This window comes from Nyctereutes procyonoides, unplaced genomic scaffold (assembly GCF_905146905.1).
Source record: "Nyctereutes procyonoides isolate TBG_1078 unplaced genomic scaffold, NYPRO_anot_genome, whole genome shotgun sequence".
In the NCBI taxonomy this organism is placed as follows: Eukaryota; Metazoa; Chordata; class Mammalia; order Carnivora; family Canidae; genus Nyctereutes; species Nyctereutes procyonoides.
This window is the reverse complement of record NW_026575155.1, coordinates 790444-812970: the sequence shown is the minus strand read 5'-3', so window position 1 is coordinate 812970 and position 22527 is coordinate 790444. Positions and strand designations below refer to the sequence as shown.

General features: G+C 37.6%; 1 protein-coding gene across 13 annotated transcripts in view; it reads right to left on the bottom strand.

Annotated features, from left to right (window-relative positions):
• LOC129502078 (proline-rich protein 18-like) overlaps window positions 1-22527 on the bottom strand; it is a 440312-nt gene that overhangs the window by 338810 nt on the left and 78975 nt on the right. For 12 of the 13 annotated variants that reach the window (XR_008662882.1, XR_008662879.1, XR_008662883.1 and 9 more), the window contains one exon: window positions 1708-1745. The exons of the other annotated variant lie outside the window; for it this stretch is intronic. Coding sequence is in view for 1 of the 12 variants with exons in the window: in XM_055313499.1 (XP_055169474.1) it covers window positions 1723-1745 (23 nt within the window). In the remaining 11 variants the exon portion in view is untranslated. The remainder of the gene's footprint in view (window positions 1-1707; window positions 1746-22527) is intronic. 13 annotated transcript variants of the gene reach the window in all.

Below are 22527 nucleotides of genomic sequence, written 5' to 3'. Positions count from 1 at the left end.
ACTAATTCAAACTTAGAAAGCAATAAGACAAACTGCCAAGGCACAGACAAGATGCTTGCTCTCATTTAATTTATTGCAATGAGAAGTTCAAAGTAAAATTTTTGCATTTTTATAGACAAAACACTTCTGTTCTCAAAATGCAAAATGTCTTAAATTACAATCTATTAAATAAGTATTAATTTCACCTTGTTTTCATTTGCGAAACACTTATAATCCACAGTAAGAAAGTGTTCAATCTATTCATAAAAAAATATTAGTGGTATGGAAAAATAAAAAATTTTCCCATTGATTATTAAGATTACTTTGAACAGTTTGACCTTACAGGGTCATTTTTATAGTCCAGAACTACCAGGCAAAGAAAGGAAAAAAGGGAAGTCATAATTCAATAATACAAGCTCCTACCTTAAATTGAAAAAAAAATCAAAGCAATCCAAAAACAAAGCAAGCATAGGAAATAAATAATAAAAATCAGAGAAGAAATTAATGAAACAAAAAAAAGGAAAAAGAAAAAAAAAACAATGAAGCCAAAAGCTGAATTCTTTTTTAAAAAATCAATAAAATTGATAAACCTCTATCAAGTGTGACAAAGCAAAAAAGAAAGGAGATAAAAATTACCAATATAAAGAATAAAGAATATATTATTACAGACCTTGCAGACATTAAAAGAATCCTAAGATTACACTGCAAACAACTCTGTGCACATAAATAAAACAACTTAAATGAAATAAGGAATTCCTGAAAAAACTTATGCAACATGAAAGACACCTGAATAGTCTGTAACTCTTAAATTTAATTTCTTTTTTTAAATATTTATTTGTTTGTTTTAGAGATAGAGAGAGACTGAGATAGGGGTAGGGGGCAGAGGGAGAGGGAGAGAAAGAATCTCAAGCAGACTCCCCATTAAGTGCAGAGCACTGCACAGGCTCAATCCCATGACCCTGAGATCATATGACCTGAGCTGAAATCTAGAGTTGGACACTTAACTGACTAAACCACCCTGGGGCCCTTTAAATTTAATTTCTGGATAAAATCCTTTTGAAAATGAAATATACAAGCATAGATAACTTCACTACTGATTTCCATCAAACATCTCAAGAAGAAATCACCAATTTAATATAATCTCTTCCAGAAAACAGGAAAGGAGAGGACATATCCTGACTCATTCTGTTAGGCAATATTATCCTGATATCAAAACCATAGACAGTAGGCAAAGAAAACTACAGACCAATATCCCTCATGAAGTAGATGCAAAAATATACCCCCCCAAAAAATTAGCAAATCAAATATAGTAACATATAAAACAAACAAATCGAGTTTGTCCCAGGAAAGCAAAGCTAGTTCAATATTTGAAAATTAATCAGTGTAGTCTATTATCAACAAACTATACTAAAAAAATGATCATATCAATTGATGCAAAAAATATTTGACAAAATTCAATATTAATTCATGATTTAAAAAAAAAAAACAAGAAACTAGGAAGAGAATGAAATTTCCACAACATGACAAAGGGCATTGGTGAAAAACCTACACCTGTATTATATTTAATGGTGTAAGACTGAATGTTTTCATCCTACTACCAGAAACAAGGCAAGGCTGTCCACTCTTAACCACTCCTATTTGATACACTGGAAGTCTTAAACAAAACAATAAGGGATGTGGGGGGTGGGTCGTCAAACAGATTATAAAGAAAAAACTGTCTCTACTCACAGGCAACGTAATTTTCTATGCAGACAATCTCAAGGAATCTACAAAAAAAAGTTAACATGTAAAACTCAATCATATATTCCCATTGACTAACAATAGACGATAAGCAATAAAAAACAATTTTTTAACTTACGCATAACACATACACATCATAATAACTGAAAAAAAATAAAATCTACGTTCATAGATTGCAAACCCAACATAGTAAGGATGCCAACTCTACCCCAGTGAATCTACAGATAAAACACAGTCACAATCAAATCCCCAGCAGGATTTTTTTTTGTTTTTTTTTTTTTTGTAGATATAGACTAGATTCCAAAATTCACTTAGACAAAGCCAAAGCATTTTGAAAAAGAATAACAAATTGGAAGAATCACAATTTTTAGCCCAAATATAAAATTATTGGGTGGTGTTGGTGAAAAGATAAATATACATACAAATCAATGAAACAGAATGGAGTTTACAAACAGATCTCCACATATATGGCCAATTGATTATCTCTTTTTTTCCCCAAAAATTGTCTGTGTTCTACCCATTCATCCCTTTCTCCTCATTATGCCTGGCAATCACTGATATTTTTACTGTCCTACAGTTTTGCTTTTGTTGAAGAATGTCATATAATTAGAATCACACAGTAGGTACCATTTTCAGATTAGTTACTTTCATTTAGTAATATGCATTTAAAATTCATCCATATCTTTTCATGGCTGGATAGCTCATTTCTTTTTAGCACTGAATAATTTTCCATGTTTCAGATGTACAACAGTTTATGTATCCATTCACCTACTAAAGAACATCCTGGCTCCACGTTACAGCAAATATGAATATTTTTATATTCATAAAATATGGCTCAATCAGTAAAGCACCTGCCTTGGGCTCAGGTCATGATCCCGAGGTCCTAGGATCGAGCTCTGTGTTGGCCTCCCTGCTCAGCTGGGAGTTGGTTTCTCCCTCTCCTTCTGCCCCTCCACCCACTTGTTCTCTCTCTCTCTCTCTCTCTCTCTGTCTCTCAAATAAATAGATAAAATATTTAAAAATTAAAAAAATAAACATCTGTATACATGTATTTATGCGGACATAAGTTTTCAACTCACTTAGGTAAATATGAAGGAACATAGCTGCTGGTAACAATATGTTTGGTTTTGTAAGAAAGTGCCAAACTGTCTTCCGAAGTGTCTGTACCACTTTGTATTCTCACCAGACATGAATGATAGCCCAACATCCTTACCAGGGTTGTTTTCAGTGTTTTGGATTTTGGTGTGTACTGGTATCACATTGTTTTCAATTTACAATTCCCTAATGACATACAATGTTAAACATTTTTTCATATTGTTATTTGTTGTCTATATATCTTCTTTGTGTGTTCAGGTCTTTTAATTATTTTTTAAAAATCAGATTATTCATTGTTTAATTGCTAGTTTTAAGAGTTCCTTGTATATTTTGCATAAGAGTCCTTTATCACATATATATTTTGGAAACATTTTCTCCCAGACTATGGCTTTCTTTCTCATTCCTTTGAGCCAACTGGTTTTTACAAAAGTACAAAGACAATTCAATTTGTAAAATATAGTATATTCCAGAAATGGTTAGGCCAAAGCAAATAAGACATAAGGGGAAACTCCCCCCCAAAAAAACCTAAAAAAACCCACAAAAAATTAGAAATTATATAACATCTTACAAAAATTAGCTCAAAAGTAATTACAGATCTGCTTATATATGTGAGACTACAATATCTTATTATTTCAATTAGGCAAAGAATTCTTAGATTATCAAAAGCATGATCCTTACAAAAGAAATCATAAATAAGACTTCATCAAAATTAAAAATTTTCGGGATGCCTGGGTGGCTTAGTTGGCCAGGTGCCTGACTCTTGATTTCTGCTCAGGACATCATTTAAGGGTTGTGAGATTGAGCCCCACACTGGGCTTGGCAGTGAGAACGGACCCTGCTTAAGATTCTGTCTCTCCCTCTGTCCCTCCTCTGCTCTCTCTCTCAAAATAAAAAAAATAAATAAATGAAAATTTTTCTTCTGTGAAAGACACTGTTAATAATAACAATAAAAACATAAGCTACAGACCAGAAACAGTTATTTGCAAATCCCATATCTGACAAGTATTTGTATTTACTAATCTCTAAACTCACCAGTAAGAAAACAAACAATTCACTTTAAAAAATAGTCAAAAGAGAGGCGCCTGGGTGGCTTAGTTGGTTAAGTGTCAGACTCTTGGTTTTCAGCTCAGGTCCTGATCTGAGTACGGGCTCCATACTCCATGAGAGTCTGCTTGGGTATTCTCTCTCTCTCTCTCTCTCTCTCTCTCTCTCACACACACACACACACACACACACACAAATAAATAAATCTTTTAAAAAATAAAAACAGTCAAAAGATGTGAATGGACTTTTCATCAAAAAGGACATAGAGATGGCTAGTAAGCACATCAAAGATGTTCAACAATACTGAAGAGCCACTAGGGAAATGTAAATTAAAACCACTAGAAGATATCATCACATACCTATTAGAAAGGCTAAAATAAACAATACTGATAGTAACAAGTGCTAACAAGGATACAGAACATCTGTAATACTTGTATATTGTTGGTAAGAATGCAAATGATAAAGCCACTCTTAAAAATAGCTTGATGTTTCTAATAAAGTGACACATACTTATCAGATCCTCATATGATCAAGCAACCCCATTTTTGAGGATTTACCCCCAGAGAAATAAAAACATATGTTCACACAAAAATCTGTACATGGATATTTATAGCAGTTCTATTGGTAATCACCAAAAACTGGAAGCAATCCAAATGTTCTTCAACAGGTAAATGAAGAACAGACTGTGATAGTTCCATAGAATGCAGTACTACTCACAATAAGAAGGAATGAACTATTTCTACATCAAACAACTTGGATGAATCTCAACGGCATTATGCGTAGTGAAAAAAGTCAGTTTCAAGTTTACATACTGTATGATTCTATTTATATGACATTCTTTAAGAGACAAAACTATAGTGACAGAAAACACATTAGTATTTGTTAAGGATTGGGAGGAGGGAAGGTATGATTCTGTACAAAGGGAAACCAAGAGGGAGTTTTTTAGGGTGGTGAAATTGTTATTATCCTGATCATACAAATTCATTCATGTGTTAAAATGTATAGAACTGTACACCAAAAATAGTCAATTTACTGTATGCTAATTTTAAATTTTTAAAGTTAATTCCTAGAAAAAGCGATATGTTTGGGTAGACTCATTTTAAGATAATTTTATCTTGGGATGCTTCTTTGAATAATTTTTGTATATCTTTTATCTTCCCATACACTTCTTTTCTGGTTTTATCATAAACTATCTCTTTTTCCTCTTTGCTTTTTCCTGCTATTAGTACTTGTAGCATCATTCATTCTTGAATTGCTTTAGGACACTATCCTTATACTTTAAGGAAAGTAGATATATATGGCACCACAGCAGCACTCTTCAACTTTTATGCCCATGTGAATATGATGTGTGTCAAAATGGAAGATTTCTTACTCCTACCCATCAGAAGTCACTTAGGAGATCTCGATTAGGTCCTTGAAAATCACCACATGATATCAATGTGGGTGTTCCACTGACCACTATTCGAAAAACACTGTATTTAAAAAATGAGAACTTCCTTAGTTCATTGAGAGGCTCTCCATGAAAAGACTTGATCAGCCTAGAAATTGGTAGAACACAGGATCAGTCTGAAAAATTTCAATTAATGTAATCTAGAAGGCACTCACAGATTTGATATGTCTATGAAGGTACAGACATCATGGCTAGTGTTTAAGTAATGCACGATCTCTTTGCTAGAAATTTGATTTTTGAATCCAATATATTAAGAGTGTTAATCTGATATAAGCATCTCCCACAACTTTCACAAAAATGGATCACAAGAAATATATAATCAAATTGTACTTTCTCCAAGGATGTAACCATAAGCTACAGATGTATTTAGCAACATGTCAAAAAACAAAGCTATACCTCTTAACAATATATTTGTTTAAATATTTAAATAATACCCTGAGCCCTAAAAATTGATATATTTGTGTGTGTATTTCCATACATATACATATATACACACAACATATAAATGTGTATATACATACATAGTATTGTATATATGTGTTGTTGATAATAATTCCAGGTAAGTACGAAGCATTGAGCTAACTGCTTTGCATTCATTTTCTTGTTTCAACTTGAAGGGAATGCATTATTATAGTGTCCCTTTACAGATGACAAAATCAAGGGCTAATTTAAAAATGCTTACTGTCCTATTAAATTATGTCAATTTTCTTGGTTTGATATTGTACTAACAGTCATATTATATCATTCATTATGGGAAGCTGGATGATGGGCTTAAGGGATTCTATGTCTACTTTGGCAACTTCTGATAAATCTGCAAATAAAATAAAGAGTTAAAATAAACTTTGGTGCATTCAAGTATTTGAAGGCTTTCTAAAGCTAAAATAGGAAAGTATGGAGGCCTTGCCTTACCCTTAATCCTCTCTATATCTCAAACCAAAACTGAGAAATGGCTTTAGTAGAGAAAATAAGTCTCATATGAATGTTGTCTCAGGGAAGGGCAGGGCAGGGGATAGTAGACTGAAGATCTATAAGAGTCCTTGACCTTGGTGCTGTTGAGTCCTTAGATCTCTTTGGATGATTTCATTTGCAAGGAATAGAGGATCCAACACAAACTCACTTAAAAAGTACTGCACTGGCTTATGCAGGCTAGGGGATATTACAGCTTCTGACAGGTTTGATAAGGACCTCAGTCTATTTCTCTGAGTTTCACTGAGTTCTACCCACCCTGATGCATCAGCTTTTTCCTGAGGCTGGCTTTCCTCATGATAACAAAGTATTTGTAGCAGTTCTTGGTCTCACATCAAGACACCACAGCATCCAGGAGAGATGATGTTTCCTCTCCCAAGCTCTGAATAACTGCCATGGCTTTCACTTTGGCTAGTGAGTTATTACTCATGTCATGTGACACTCTTGAAGCAATTATTATGACAAGGAAGATGGCATTGTGCTACGGGCTCAGCTAATTACTGTCTACTTTGGAAGTTGGATATCACATCAGTTACCTAGAGAGTTCAAAAAGAGAAGTGATTCAAAGAGAATTTTGTATTGATTTACTCCTGTTTTACATGGAGCTGACTGTATTTTCCAAATATGGCTGCAACTATAGCATTCATCCTACTTGTTTTTCCTAACATGTGATCCTCACCTCCCTTCCATCAAGTTGTAGCGCCTATGTCACCCTTTCTTTGATAATTGTTGGACCCTTGTGACGGTCTTATCCAAGATGGTGGCAGAAAAGAGGTAATGTGCCTTTCAAGACCAGATCCCAAATGCCATGCACTTCAGCCCTGATGTCTTGGGGTTTGGGTTCTTGACACCTAGCTGCCATGCTGTAAGGAAGTCCAAGCAACTGAGCAAAGGCATCCCTTCATCAGAGAAAACTTTCTCTGAAGGCCAAAATGCCATTAAAGATCTCCCTTCTACACATTCCCAATGCTGTGTACTTTTCTTACAGACCCTGAAAACAACAGTGCTTACTTAATTGCTTGAATATTTTATTCATTCACAGACATCTCCCACTAGAATTTAATTGCAGGAGAACATCAACGGAGACTGTCTTATTCTTGTCACCCTCACAGCTAGAATGCCTGCCATATAATGGGCAGTCAACAAATGTCACCTGAATTCAAGGAGGAATAAAACTGCCAGGCAACTGGTAATACTCCCTTCAGGCATTTGATCTTAAGGATGTGGTAAAGCTCTTTCAGATGATCTGAAAGCCTACAGAAAGACCCCAGCTATTGTAGTAAACATTAAATACTCATAAAGCTTAAATCTACAAAAGCTGGGCACCCAAGAGATACTGATTTGCACTCCAAATTACAGTTATCTGGCACCATGCCCCTCTTTGTTGGCAGGAGTATCTTCCCTTTGAAGCCATCTCAGAAAGCTCTGGAATCCCCATCAGGATGTGTCACAGGTGCTGGATCATCTCATTTGCTCAGAGACACCTCTATGTCCTGCTTTCTTTATCAAAACCACAATAGTGATACAGTCATAGATGTGAGTCAGTCATTGATGTTAGCAATACTGACATTTTGGACTAATTCCTCATATTATGGGAGAGAAAGAGATTGCCCCAAATATTGTGGGATGTATGGAAATATCCCTGGCCTCCACCCTCCAGATAAAGAAGGAATGGTACTAATGTTGGAGAAGCATCAACAATGTACTGTAGGGGCACCTGTGTGGCTCAGTTGGTTAAGTGTCCAACTCTTGGTTTCAGCTCAGGTCATAATCTCAGGGTTGTGAGATGGAGCCCCGCATTGGGCTCTGTGCTCAGTGTGGAGTCTGCTTGAGGTTCTCTTTCTCCCTTCTACTTCTGCACTTCCTGCTCATGCTCTCTCACACTTTCTAAAAATAACTAAATAAATCTTTTAAAAAAGTCTCTACTGTAGACAAACTCACATTTATTTTTTAAGATTATTTATTTATTTGAGAGAGAGAGAAAGAGAGAGTACAAGTGGGGGGAAGGACAGAGGAAGAGGGAGAGAGAGAATCTGAAGCAGACCCCATGCTCAGCGTGGAGCCCGACACAGGGCTTCATCTCACAACCCTGAGATCACGACCTGAGTCGAAATCAAGAGTCAGACACTTTACTGACTGAAACACCCGGGCACTTCATTTTTTTTAATAATGAGAGAACTGAATCATTATTTCATTACTTTAACAAGATGCCTTGATAGAATGGGTATCCAAATATTGGATAAATGTTATGAGTGTGTGTTCAGATTGTGTTTACATAGGTCTAGTGTTTTTCAAGGATTTTACTGCCAATTTAAAAAATGAATCAACTAAAGCGTCAAGTAACTTAACTCTTTCTAAGAGGATTAATCAATAACCAAATGCTAACACAAATTACATTCTGTCTGCACAATGTAAATTCAACCAGTTGAAAAGGTGGGGAGAGTTGGAGAAGAGGCAAGCATTTTCTTTCTTCTGCAAGTTAACATATAACTGATTTATTACTCCTTTCTCCTCCACTCCCAAATTCACTTGTAATTTTATCAGATCAACTGGGTGTCTTGGCACCATAAAGCCTCAATATATATTCAAGCTGTTTGCCCAGTAAATTAACTGCAATATTATGGGAGCATTTTTCATATGCAAATGTGCACTATGAAGTGCACCAAACTGAAAACCAACAGCAGTTTCCTCTGAAACTTGAAAATCAACTCCTAAAATTTATCTTCTTTAACCATCTGGTCATGATGCTAAATGACTTGGTAGAAAAACTGTCTCACATTTTTACTGGCTTGAGACAGGGTAAATTTTTGTTTTTAATATATTCCATGAATCTTGCATTCAAAGAAACCAGTAGAGAGGCACTGATATCAGTATAAATTTGTGTAAAGCTCAGATACCTACTGTGCGTGTATACCATTCTTGATCTTCTGGATTTGTTCTTTTCTACATACTCCCGCTTAATGTTTCACTGTTATTCTCCTCTAGCCACAAGCCACACAGTTCTTCTTTTTAAAAAATGATTTATACATAGAGATCTTTTCATTCCTTTATTCTTTTATCTTCCTATCCTGAGGAGTTCATGGTCATTCCCTGTTTTAATTATACTATGTCATCTTCAATCTGATTTTCTTTAGCCTGTTAGGCACAAAGGTCTGTGCATATCCACTAGGCTGCTTTTATTTTTAAAACCCCAAACAGGGACACCTGGGTGGCTCAGTGGTTGAGTATCTGCCTTTCACTCATGGGATAGACTCTCGAATTTGGCTCCTTACAGGGAGCCTGCTTCTCCCTCTGCCTATGTCTCTGCTTCTCTCTCTGTGTCTTGAATGAATGAGGGAAGGAATAAATGAATGAATGAACGAACTAAAAAAATAAAATAAAATAAAATAAAACCCCCAAAAACTGTATTTGTTTCATGATTCCTAGACTGGTATATTTTTAAATAATTGGATACCCTTCTTCACGAATTTGCAGAAAGAAATTTTGCTCTTCTGTTTCTCTTAAGATTTTGACATCAGGAAGAGCTCTGAGACTTCCTGGAACAGAAGAAAAGAGTGCAAGCCATTTTACTTATAGAAAAGGAAAGTATGTCAACTGAGCAACTGTAAGAACTGTCTAAAAGTAAGATTTTAGAATTTGAAAACCACATCTTTATCTTTTTCTCTCTGACCTAAATATAGTCCTATTCTAAATTATAATTTTAAAAAATGCAAAGCTAATTTCCTGAATCAACATAATATTTTGCAGCAGAAAAGATTAGGAAACAGGCTTTTTTTTTAAGAGGACAATTTTCACCCCCACAGAGACTTCCTTTAGCTGTTTGCTCTTCTTTCTCCAAATATCCCTGAGAGAGCTACAATACAAGGTGTCTTGAAACAAAAAATATATTGATTTCCAGTGGCCTCCGGCAAACATTAACATTTTTTCTTATTTATGTAACTTAATCCTTAACTAGAAAAGGAAAGCAAAGAGAAGAGAAAAAAGGAAAGAAAACCACTGTTTTGCAATGATAGGTTTGTCTTATATTCTTGGGGAGATATATACCAAGCAATTTAGTATTTACATGACTAAGGGAACTTTCATGCTTTTCATTCTATTGGAATAAGTTACTAACTAACCCAAAGACAATGGTCCCAGAGAAAGCAGTTAGTGGTTCTGCTGTCATGAACTCCCCTCAGAAGAAACACCTGTGCAGCTGGTCACAGTGTAGAAGGGACTCTCAGCCCTCTGTATTCTGCACATACATCATCCAACCTGAACTGCAATTGAGTAGGCCAGCACCCCCCTCCACACCTGCCCAAGCCATACAATGGCATCACCCCGACTTGTTATCAGATCCTAAACTCTGCTCCAGCTTCTATTCATAACCTCTTCTCTCATTTTCCTCCATCAGTAAGAAGGAGAAAATTACAATCCAAATCTCATAAGGTTGCTGTAAAGGTTAAATGAGATAATATATCAAAGATGTATAACACAGGTTTTTCTTGAAAATAAATTCCCAAATCTCCCCCCTTTTCATTTAAGTCTTTTTCTGACCCATATGAAGAAAGTTGAGGGAAATCTTCAAATGTCAACTTTAATCTAATCATTCAAAGATACTGACTCATTAACAATCAAGCATTATTTGATTTTTCCATATAGCAAAAAGTATACCTCCAGCACCAAAAATGGTGCAATAATTTAGTACAGGGAAAGCTGGTTCTCTATTTTTCTTTAAAAAAAGAAACCATAACTGAACATTATAAGAGTAAACACCTACAAATCGCTTACTCTCTGCCATACACACAGGTTAGTCATTTAATCTTTAAAACCCTAGTATTATTACGTTCAGTTTAGAGCTGAGAAAATGAGATAACAGAGAATTTAATTTTCCCAGGGGCACCAAGCAAACAAATAGTATAGCTGTGCTCTAAACCACATAGAATCTATGCTTCTAAACTACTGTATGCTATCTCCCATGGATGAGATTTTATAATTGGGTCATTCTGATGTCATTAATGCCTAGCATTTGGTTCCTACAAGACGTGAACCAGCTCTTGCCTAGGAGATATCTGTGATGCCCCTCTTGAGATAGCAAGATGCAATTTTCTTTTCTTTTTTTTTTAAGATTTTATTTATTCAGTGGTGAGGGGGAAACATGAGTGAGGGGAGGGGCAGAGAAAGAAGGAGAAGACGACTCCATGCTGAGCAGGGAGCCTGATGCGGGGCTCAATCCCAGGACCCTGGGTCATGACCTGAGCTGAAGGCAGATACTTAACCAACTACACCCAGGCACCCTAAGATGCAATTTTCTAATCCAGTGGTAAAACAGTACATTTACAACTCATCCATGCAACTATACCCACTAACAGTTTGGCCTTGAGCAACAGGACAAGGGGCCTTGAAAACAAATGTCTTTGATGATTTAAACTATTTTTATGGTTATTAACAAAAATCATTCACAATGTGTTCATTTTCCTCTTGCTTTCACAATTAAGTATAAGAATTGTTGCAAATCTGTGGAACCTTGAAGCATCTAACACAGAAACTTCTGGAAATGATACAAACCTGACATTTCACAGCCATGTAATTAATCAATATTACCTGGTGATGAGAATGAGTATGACAGATCTTGGGCTTGATTCTGATGGGTTTTAAATCACAATGTATTTCCTCAATAGAAAACTTCCTGTATCATCTACATCTGATAACCTAGGTTCTATGGTGATCATGGTATGTCCCTCAATAGCTCAAAAAAAAAATTGTGTGGTGGATTCTGTGACACGTCTCCCTTAGAACTGAGACACTAGTGCTGTTTGTGTCTAAAAAGAGTCATTTCACCCAAAATTCTGTCCCCTCCTCTGTCACCCCATATCCAATTATGGTTAATATCAGAATAGAAGGCCCTAGTCCCTTTGCCTCTAATTGCTACACTCTAGGACCATATCAGTTCCACAACATCCCACAAAATCATTCCATTCTCCCAGAGGTGTTGACATCAAGAGCACTCCTTGATAAACCTCCTGCCACAAGCCTGTTTTAGAGTCCTTTCTGGGGACCTGACCTGCAACAACTGTTTAACAAGAGGAGTCTGCAGATCTTCTGGAACAAATATTTCCTACCTTCTGCAGATGACACTGGACTTGTCCTCCACTTTTACATGATGAACAACATTTGTATTCTGTGATATACTGGCATAGTCCTTCGGACAAGGACATTTTCTCAGGTCAATATAATTATGAAAATTGCTTCAGTCAAGGACTGTCATTGAAGGACTTCGTTGTAAACTCAAGACACAAGTTAATCCTATAATATCATCTAAGAAATCCTTAAAATTTAATGTTGAAACAGTACAGTCTACAAAATAAGCAGTAATAACTTTACTGAACCATTGACTCTACCTGTAAAAGTCAAATCTAACAGTGGCCAACAGTCCAATTGAAAATTATGATTTCAGTGATCATAAAATTTCATGAACTATTCATTTCAGGTAAGACAGGAAGAATATTTTTCTGCAAAATGCAGTTGTTCTCCCAATTTTTCAGGAGTATACATTCACCTCTTCAGATTTTTCCACTTAGTTTGCTCCAGATGGAGAAGTTTTCATTGTAACAAATGGAGAAAAACAACATCAAAACAAGGTGTGCTCCATCACAGGGAGCTTTTTACAGTTACTAACAAACACCAGAGTGTTTTTCTTTACATATATCAATCTTGTCCAGCTTTTTTCTCAACAAAAATAGAATCTCATAAACAGAGGGGGGAAATGTTCTGTAGGACTACAACTTAAAAACAAGCAAAAAATAAAAATAAAAGCAGAGGTGAGGGGAACATCTGAGTGGCACAGTTGGTTAAGTGTCTAACTCTTGGTTTTCACTCAGGCCATGATCTCAGAGTTGTGGAATCGAGCCCCATGTAGGGCTCTGCACTGAGCACATAGTCTGGGTCTCTCTCTCTCTCTCTCTCTCTCTCTCTCTCTCACTCTCTCTCTCTCTCTGTCTCTCCCCCTTGCCCCCACCCGCATCTCTACCCCTGCTCTCAGGTGTCCACTCTATCTCTCTGTCTCTCTCTCCCTAAAAATAAATAAATCTTAAAAAACAGCCCCCCCCCAAAAAAAAATAGCATGTTACTAACAACAAACACTTGTTTTTACAAAACCATTCTGGACTTATAGCACCTGTTGGCAACTGTGAACTCTTAAATGAACCTAAACAGTTTTCCAAAGAATCAAAAATCTGACCATAAGACTAAAATTCATAAGTTACTATTGTATTCACCAGTCTAGTAACTTTTCATTCAGTGATTACTTTTTATTGATTTTACATTATCTCTTTATTTAGAGAGATCGTTATATTATCTCTGCATTTCCAGATTAAACCAGAGTTTTATCTCCAGCTCAAAATGATAACTGATTTAAAAAAAATTTGTATTGAATTATTCTTGTTTTACTTGGAGCTGACTGTATTTTCCAAATATGGCTACAACAATAGCATTCATCTACTTGTTTTTCCTAACATGTGATCCTCACCTCCCTTCCATCAAGTTGTAGTGCCTATGTCACCCTTTCTTTGATAATTGTTGAACCCTTGTGACGGTCTTATCCAAGATGGTGGCAGAAAAGAGGTAATGTGCCTTTCAAGACCAGATCCCAAATGCCATGCACTTCAGCCCTGATGTCTTGGGGTTTGGGTTCCTGACACCTAGCTGCCATGCTGTAAGGAAGCCCAAGCAACTGAGCAAAGGCATCCCTTCATCAGAGAAAACTTTCTCTGAAGGCCAAAATGCCATTAGGATCTCCCTTCTACACATTCCCAATGCTGTGTACTTTTCTTACAGACCCTGAAAACAACAGTGCTTACTTAATTGCTTGAATATTTTATTCATTCACAGACATCTCCCACTAGAATTTAATTGCAGGAGAACATCAACGGAGACTGTCTTATTCTTGTCACCCTCACAGCTAGAATGCCTGCCATATAATGGGCAGTCAACAAATGTCACCTGAATTCAAGGAGGAATAAAACTGCCAGGCAACTGGTAATACTCCCTTCAGGCATTTGATCTTAAGGATGTGGTAAAGCTCTTTCAGATGATCTGAAAGCCTACAGAAAGACCCCAGCTATTGTAGTAAACATTAAATACTCATAAAGCTTAAATCTACAAAAGCTGGGCACCCAAGAGATACTGATTTGCACTCCAAATTACAGTTATCTGGCACCATGCCCCTCTTTGTTGGCAGGAGTATCTTCCCTTTGAAGCCATCTCAGAAAGCTCTGGAATCCCCATCAGGATGTGTCACAGGTGCTGGATCATCTCATTTGCTCAGAGACACCTCTATGTCCTGCTTTCTTTATCAAAACCACAATAGTGATACAGTCATAGATGTGAGTCAGTCACTGATATTAGCAATACTGACATTTTGGACAAGATAATACCTTTTTTTTGTAGGGGAGGGGGAAACTCTTCTGAGCATGTTGGGATGTAGTAACATCCCTGGCTTACACCCATCATACGGCAGTAGTAACATCCCCCATCCCTACCACACATACCCCACTGAACTGTAATCACTAAAAACTTCTCTGGACATTGCCATATACCCCCTGGCAGGAAAAACTGCCAGTAGTTGAGAACCATAGGCCATAGAGAAAACACAGACAGGATGCCAGGTCCATCAGAAAAGCTGACGGCATAGTAACATACTTCTAGATATGTCTTTGAAGGCAAAGGAAACAAAAGCAAAAATAAATTATTTGGGCTACAGCAAAATAAAAAGGTTTTACACAGTAAAGGGAACCATCAGTAAAACAAAAAGGCAACCTAGTGAATGGGAGAAAAAATTTGCATGTGTTATATCCAAAAAGGCGTTAATATCCAAAATATATAAAGAACTTCTAAAACTCAACACCAAAAACTGAACAATCTGATTAAAAAATGGGCAGAGGACCTGAATAGACATTTTTCCAGAAAAAACATACAGATGGTCAACAGACACATGAAAAGATGATCAATATTACCAGTCATTAGGGAAATGCAGATCAAAACTACAGTGAGACATCACCTTATATCTGTCAGAATGGCTAAAATAAAAAATACAAGAAATAACAAGTGTTGGTGAGAGTGTGGAGAAAAAGGAACACCCATGCCCTGCTGGAGGAAATGCAAACTGGTACATCAACTATGGAAAACCGTATGAAGATTCCTCAAAAAATAAAAGATAGAAATACCATATGAACTGGTAATTCCACTACTGGGTATTTACCCAAAAGAAATGAAAACACTAATTCAAAAAGATATATATGCACACCTATGTTTATTGCAGCATTATCCACAGTAGCCAGGTTAAGGAAACAACTTAAGTGTCTATCAATAATCAAATAAGTAAGAATTATGTGATATATATGGAATAATATATATAATGGAATATTACATCGCCATTAAAAGGAGGAGAACTTGTAATTTGCAACAACCATAGATGGACCTAGAGAGTAAAATAAGTCAGATTGAGAAAGTCAAATATCATAGGATTTCACTCATATGTGGAATCATAAAATGAAACAAAACAAATGAATAAACATACAAAAAAGGGAATCAGAGCTATGAATACAGAAAACAAACTGATGGATTGCCAGAGGGAAGGAGGGTGAGGGAGGTGGGCAAAAATGCATGAAGAGAAGCGGGAGATGCAGTTATAGAATGAATAAGTCAAGGGAATAAAAGACACAGCAAGGGAATACAGTCTGTGGTATTGCAATAATAATGTTGGAAGATGACAGATGGTAGTTATACTTGCAGTGAGCATAGCATAACAAATAGAGAAGTTGAATCACTGTGCTGTACACCTGAGACTAATGAGACATTGTGTATCAGCTACACTCTAAAAAATTTAAGAAATTTAAGAAAGGAAGGAAGAAAAGGAGAGGGAGTGTAGGACGAATGGACAAGGGAAAGAAGGAAGGAAAGGAAAGGGAAGGGAAAAGGAAAAGCAAAGCTTCCAGGCAGCCATCAAGCCTCTGCCTAAGGGCCACAGTGCTATCTGTGTTGATATCAAGGGTGTCTGTGCTTACACAGTGTGGCTGGTGGCCTCCCCAGCTTCCCTTCAGAGTCAGTTCCAGGCAGGTCTGGCCTGATGATACATCATTTCATTTTGTCCCATACAGAATGCATGTGCCTACTGGCCCTCAACAGGCAAGGACTCTTCACCCTCCTCTATGGCTGTACTCTTCAGTTAAAGCCACAAAGCTCTGCTTTCATGCATTCAATATCTTCCAGAGGTCTTAGACAAACAACTCTTTTACATCTATTTTATCTTTTATTGTAATCTCTCTTCATAGGGTCTGGAATAATATCTAATGGCCCATCCAATGTGCAAGTGATAGACACATGCTTCACTCAGGACCCCCAATACCCTGTCAAGGGGCCCCTTCAGGACTCAGGACGTTCCTTAATATATAGGAATCCAAAGATGAGCATGGCCTAGACTCATCCTGGCACCTTTACCTTAATTGCATATGAAATAACTAATGCTCATAGCAGGACAGAGCAGTAAGTAATTACAATGAGCTTCTGTTCATATTTCTATTCCCAAATCTGGCTAGAAAACTATTAGCTAACATTTGCTTTGTAACAGTGATTTCACTTATGGGGATACCAGGCAAGCAAGCATCATGAAATGAGCATCTCTCCACAATCCTTAAAGTAGCCCAGGCTTTTCCAATGGTCATATTCCAAATGGGATTCCCTCAAAGACAGTTCTACATTTCAATACATTAAAAGTGATGTAGTCTCCTGAGTCCCAGGCAGCAGAGATGCAATAACTCATATGGTTTTCTGCTTTCCTGCTGGTCTGTTTATAGAGGAGGCAGCCTGCTTACAAATTATTGAAACACAAAAGCCAGATAATGATGTGTTTTGAGAAAAGCCCCAGAAATATTGCTCATCCCCACTCCCTCTTGTGTTTCAGGGCTGTCTGTATTATCTGACTGTGAGAGTTCTAGCTTAATGGGAGTGATGCAGCTGTAGCCCAGCACTCACATGTCTCTGTAAATCAGGGATTCCTGTACAGAGTATAGACACTCCCAGGAAACACATGGTAGCCATTGTCTGTGATTTTAAAGATTATGTGCACAAATATTCTCACCTAGGATTAAAAAAAGAGAATGAAGGGAATTTGTCTTCCTTCTCAGTATTACCCAATGCTCCATAGGTGAATTGAACGGCATCTTTCAAGACTGAATCACCCATCACTTCTTGCTTCATTTGTTATGTGGAATTTTTGAAAATTATTTTATGTTGTTTATAAGTCCAGAGAATTCTTTATCTATGATGGAGTGAACTAGCATTGGAAATCTTTTTTTATTTATTTATGTTTTTTGGTGACTGGAATACTGAAAGTGAGATCTGATATTATATTCCACTACAACAAAATAGGTATGTGTATTATTCTTATTATCTCTGTAAACAGGAAGTTTCTAGAATCTCAAATAGTCTAGGACATGAATATTCAGGTGATTTATGATGAAAAAGAACTCATCATTCACATAGATGTCAATGACTCTCACCTACCTGCCCTGTATAATAGGGGACTTGTCAGTGAAGCATTCAGGATGCAGAGTATGTGCAGCTGAGCAGAGCAAAGCCCCAAGCAAGAACAACCTGTACCTTCCCAAAGGGGACAAATAAATAGGGACTCACAGGACACCAGCCAATAGTCTTTAACAATTGCCTGTATCATAAATACTACCAGGTGTATCATCTTTGAGTGGCAAAAGAATGTTCTTCCATTTTAGGCAATTATTTCCATCAGCCATTTAAAATCGCAATCCAATGAGAAAACGATTCCAAGCAATAGTGTTACTGGATTCATTAAAAACAAATTAAAAGTTTATAAGAGACCTTAGCAAAAAGTTTATGACCTTAGCATAATTTCGAAGGGAGGAAAAAAATAATAAAATAATAAACTGCATCACCAACCTGCAGAGCAGATTCCAAGCCAGCTCAACTATAGCTTTCATTTGAGGCAAAGCTTAACAGCTTCTCTGTCATATTTATTAGACTTTCTACCTGCTTGATGGTAGATGTTAGCTTTTGCTTCAAGACTCTAGGGAAAGAATTGCTGCAGTTCTCCACCTAACCTCTTTCCTGAGAACCAAGCAGGTAAGCCTCATTAGGAATATAAATGAGAGGGAAGCCTGGGTGGCTCAGTGGTTTAGCGCCGCCTTCAGCCCAGGGCGTGATCCTAGAGACCTGGGATCTAGTCCCACATTGGGTTCCCTGCATGGAACCTACTTCTCCCTCTGCCTGTGTCTCTGTCTCTCTCATGAATAAATAAATAAAATATTTTTTAAAGGAATATAAGTGAGAAATGGCACTGATTTCTGGGCATTGATTTTGTATCCTGCCACATTGCCAAATTGCTGTATGCGTTCTAGCTCTAGCCATCTTGGGGTTTCCTATAGACAATATGATGTCATCTGTGAAAAGGGAGAGTTTGACTTCTTCTTTGCCAATTTGTCTTTCATTTCTTTTTGTCTTCTGATTGCTGAGGCTAGGACTTCTAGTACTATATTGAATAGCAGTGGTGAGAGTGGACATCCCTGTTGTATTCCTGATCTTAAAGGAAAGGCTCTCAGTTTTTCCCCATTGAGAATGATATTTGCTGTGGCATTTCTATACACTAACAATGAGACTGAAGAAAGAGAAATTAAGGAGTCAATCCCATTTACAATTGCACCCAAAAGCATAAGATACCTAGGAATAAACCTAACCAAAGAGGTAAAGGATCTATACCCTAAAAACTACAGAACACTTCTGAAAGAAATGGAGGAAGACACAAAGAGATGGAAAAATATTCCATGCTCATGGATTGGAAGAATTAATATTCTGAAAATGTCAATGTTACCCAGGGCAATTTACACATTTAATGCAATCCCTATCAAAATACTGTGGACTTTCTTCAGAGAGTTGGAACAAATCATCTTAAGATTTGTATGGAATCAGAAAAGACCCCAACTAGCCAGGGGAATATTAAAAAAGAAAACCAGAGCTGGGGGCATCACAATGCCGGATTTCAGGTTGTACTACAAAGCTGTGGTCATCAAGACAGTGTGGTACTGGCACAAAAACAGACACATAGATCAATGGAACAGAGTAGAAAATCCAGAAATGGCCCCTCAACTCTATGGTCAACTAGTATTCGACAAAGCAGGAAAGACTATCCACCGGAAAAAAGACAGTCTCTTCAATAAATGGTGCTGGGAAAATTGGACAGCCACATGCAGAAGAATGAAACTGGGCCATTCTCTTACACCAGACACAAAGATAAACTCAAAATGGATGAAAGATCTAAATGTGAGACAAGAATCCATCAAAATCCTAGAGGAGAAGACAGGCAACACCCTTTTTGATCTTGGCCACAGCAACTTCTTACAAGATATATCAATGAAGGCAAGGGAAACAAAAGCAAAAATGAACTATTAGGACTTCATCAAGATAAGAAGCTTTTGCACAGCAAAAGAAACAGTCAACAAAACTGAAAGACAACCTACAGAATGAGAATTGGAGAAGATATTTGCAAATGACATATCAGATAAAGGGCTAGTATCCAAAATCTATAAAGAATTTATCAAACTCAACAGCAAAGAAACAAACAATCCCAATCATGAAATGGGCAAAAGACATGAACAGAAATTTTACAGAGGAAGACATAGACATGGCCAACAGGCACATGAGAAAATGTTCCACATCACTGGCCATCAGGGAAATACAAGTCAAAACCACAATGAGATACCACCTCACACCAGTGAGAATGGGGAAAATTAACAAGACAGGAAACAACAAATGTTGGAGAGGATATGGAGAAAGGGGAACCCTCTTGCACCATTGGTGGGAATGTGAACTGGTACAGCCACTCTGGAAAACTGTGTGGAGGTTCCTCAAAGAGTTAAAAATAGAGCTACCCTAGGGCCCAGCAATTGCACTGCTGGGGATTTACCTGAAAGATACAGATGCAGTGAAATGCCGGGACACCTGCACCCCAATGTTTATAGCAGCCATGTCCACAATAGCCAAACTGTGGAAAGAGCCTCGGTGTCCATTGAAAGATAAATGGATAAAGAAGATGTGGTCTATGTATACAATGGAATATTACTCAGCCATCAGAAGAGACGAATACCCACCATTTGCTTCGACGTGGATGGAACTGGAGGGTATTATGCGAGTGAAGTAAGTCAATCGTAGAAGGACAATCATCATATGGGTTCACTCATATGAAATAGTGAAAGGGATTATAGGAGAAAGGAGAGAAAACAAATGGGGAAAATCAGAGAGGGTGACAAAACATAAGAGACACCTAACTCTGGGAAACGAACAAGGGGTAGTGGAAGGGGAGGTGGGCAGGGGGATGGGGGGACTGGGTGACGGGCACTGAGGGGGGCACTTGACGGGATGAGCACTGGATGTTATACTATATGTTGGCAAATAGAACTCCAATAAAAAATATACCAAAAAAAGGAATATAAGTGAGAGAAACTGTAATGCAGAAGTCATGGTATTTGAGATCACTAACCCATGCGTGGGGTAGCATTTGGGGTAGATTTCTGAGCTCTTCTGCTTCTATTTACATTGTCAGCTAACTGCAGAAAAGTAAATGTGCTGGAACAAATGAAGTAAAAATGGCAGAGAAAGAAAATTAAATAAGCATATCCTGAAATATGATCCAGCACAACAAGAGCTATGCCAAATAATATGCATAAACAAAATGTGAAACTGAATATAGCTAAAATTGTCAAAATTTTCAATATTTACTTAAATGCCCAATTTTGCCATTGCTGTGACCACTGTTGGAATGCCTTTGTGGCTACATTGGAAATATCTAGTCTTAGGCAGCCAGGGTGGCTCAGTGGTTTAGTGCCGCCTTCAGCCAGGCCCTGATCCTGGAGACCCGGGATCGAGTCCCACTTCGGGCTTCCTGCATGGAGCCTGCTTCTCCCTCTGCCTGTGTCTCTGCCTCTCTCTCTCTCTCTCTCTCTCTCTCTCTCTCTGTCTCTCATGAATTAATAAATAAAATATTTTAAAGATATATAAATAAAGTAATAAAAAAAAGGAAGTATCTAGTCTGTGAACTGAAAATTGACATTCAGGAGAAGAAAATGTGTTCAAATTCATGTTCAGATGTGTCTATTCTAGTTCATCATATACCTTCTCAATAGGACATTATTATTTACACTGCAATTTGGCTATAGTGCTGTGGTGCTCTGTCCAGATCCTTTTCTTGAGGGTGAATGTGCCCATCTTCCATTTGCTGAGGGCTCACAGCTGCATCTCACATGGGAATTGCCTCTGCCACAGAGAACCATGCAGAGAACTGTACCCCAGGTTACTCTTCTGGGGAAGGTGGTCCCACAACCAGCTGCTATAGAGATATAAAGGCCAACCCCCTTGCCTCAATTTGGGAGAACGTGGATGATCATCCCAGCTCTAGAACCTCCCTTGGAATTAGCTGAAGGCTTACTTATAACTGTATTGGAGATCAGCCTCTTGGTCGGAACCAGATTCATTTCTGAACCAAAACCTCTCTCCCAAAACGTCTCTACCAAAACCTTCTTTTTCTGCTTGCAACTCCTTATCTCAGAATCTGTTCCCAAGGAACCTAATCTAAGTGAGTTGATGCTAGGAGTGGTACCAGGAAGAAGATACTAAATTGGAATTTGGGAACAAGATCACCTGCCAGTTGGCTGGCAGTGAGAAATCTACTACTAATAGAAGGTGGGGTGTGGAGAGTATCTGGCATGCTAGGGCAGTACACCTGCTCAAACTTACACTAGTGGTACAGTGAATGTGATACCAGTGGAAGGGGACACTAGGTAATGCAATATACCTTGTAGTTCAAAAAATATGGGGAGGGGGCACACCTGAGTGGCTCAGTTGATTAAATGTCTGCCTTCAGCTCAGGTCATGATCCCAGGGTACAGGGCAGTCTGCTTCTCCTTCTCCCTCTCCCCCGGCTCCTGTACTCTCTCTCTCTCTCAAATAAATAAATAAGAAATATGAGGAAAAAGACAAGCATAGGATGGAATTTAGTGGCTGCTAAGGGTCATTGATTCATGAAAAAAGACTGACTAGGCATTTTTAGGCAAAAGAACCTACGGCGCTGAAGGGTCTGGCTGACATACACTACTAGGAACTTGGAATGGATGCATGTGAGTATAGATTTTAAAAGAATGTGAGATCCAGGGGGAAAAGAAAAGAATGTGACGTTGGAATAGGGAGAGTTTATT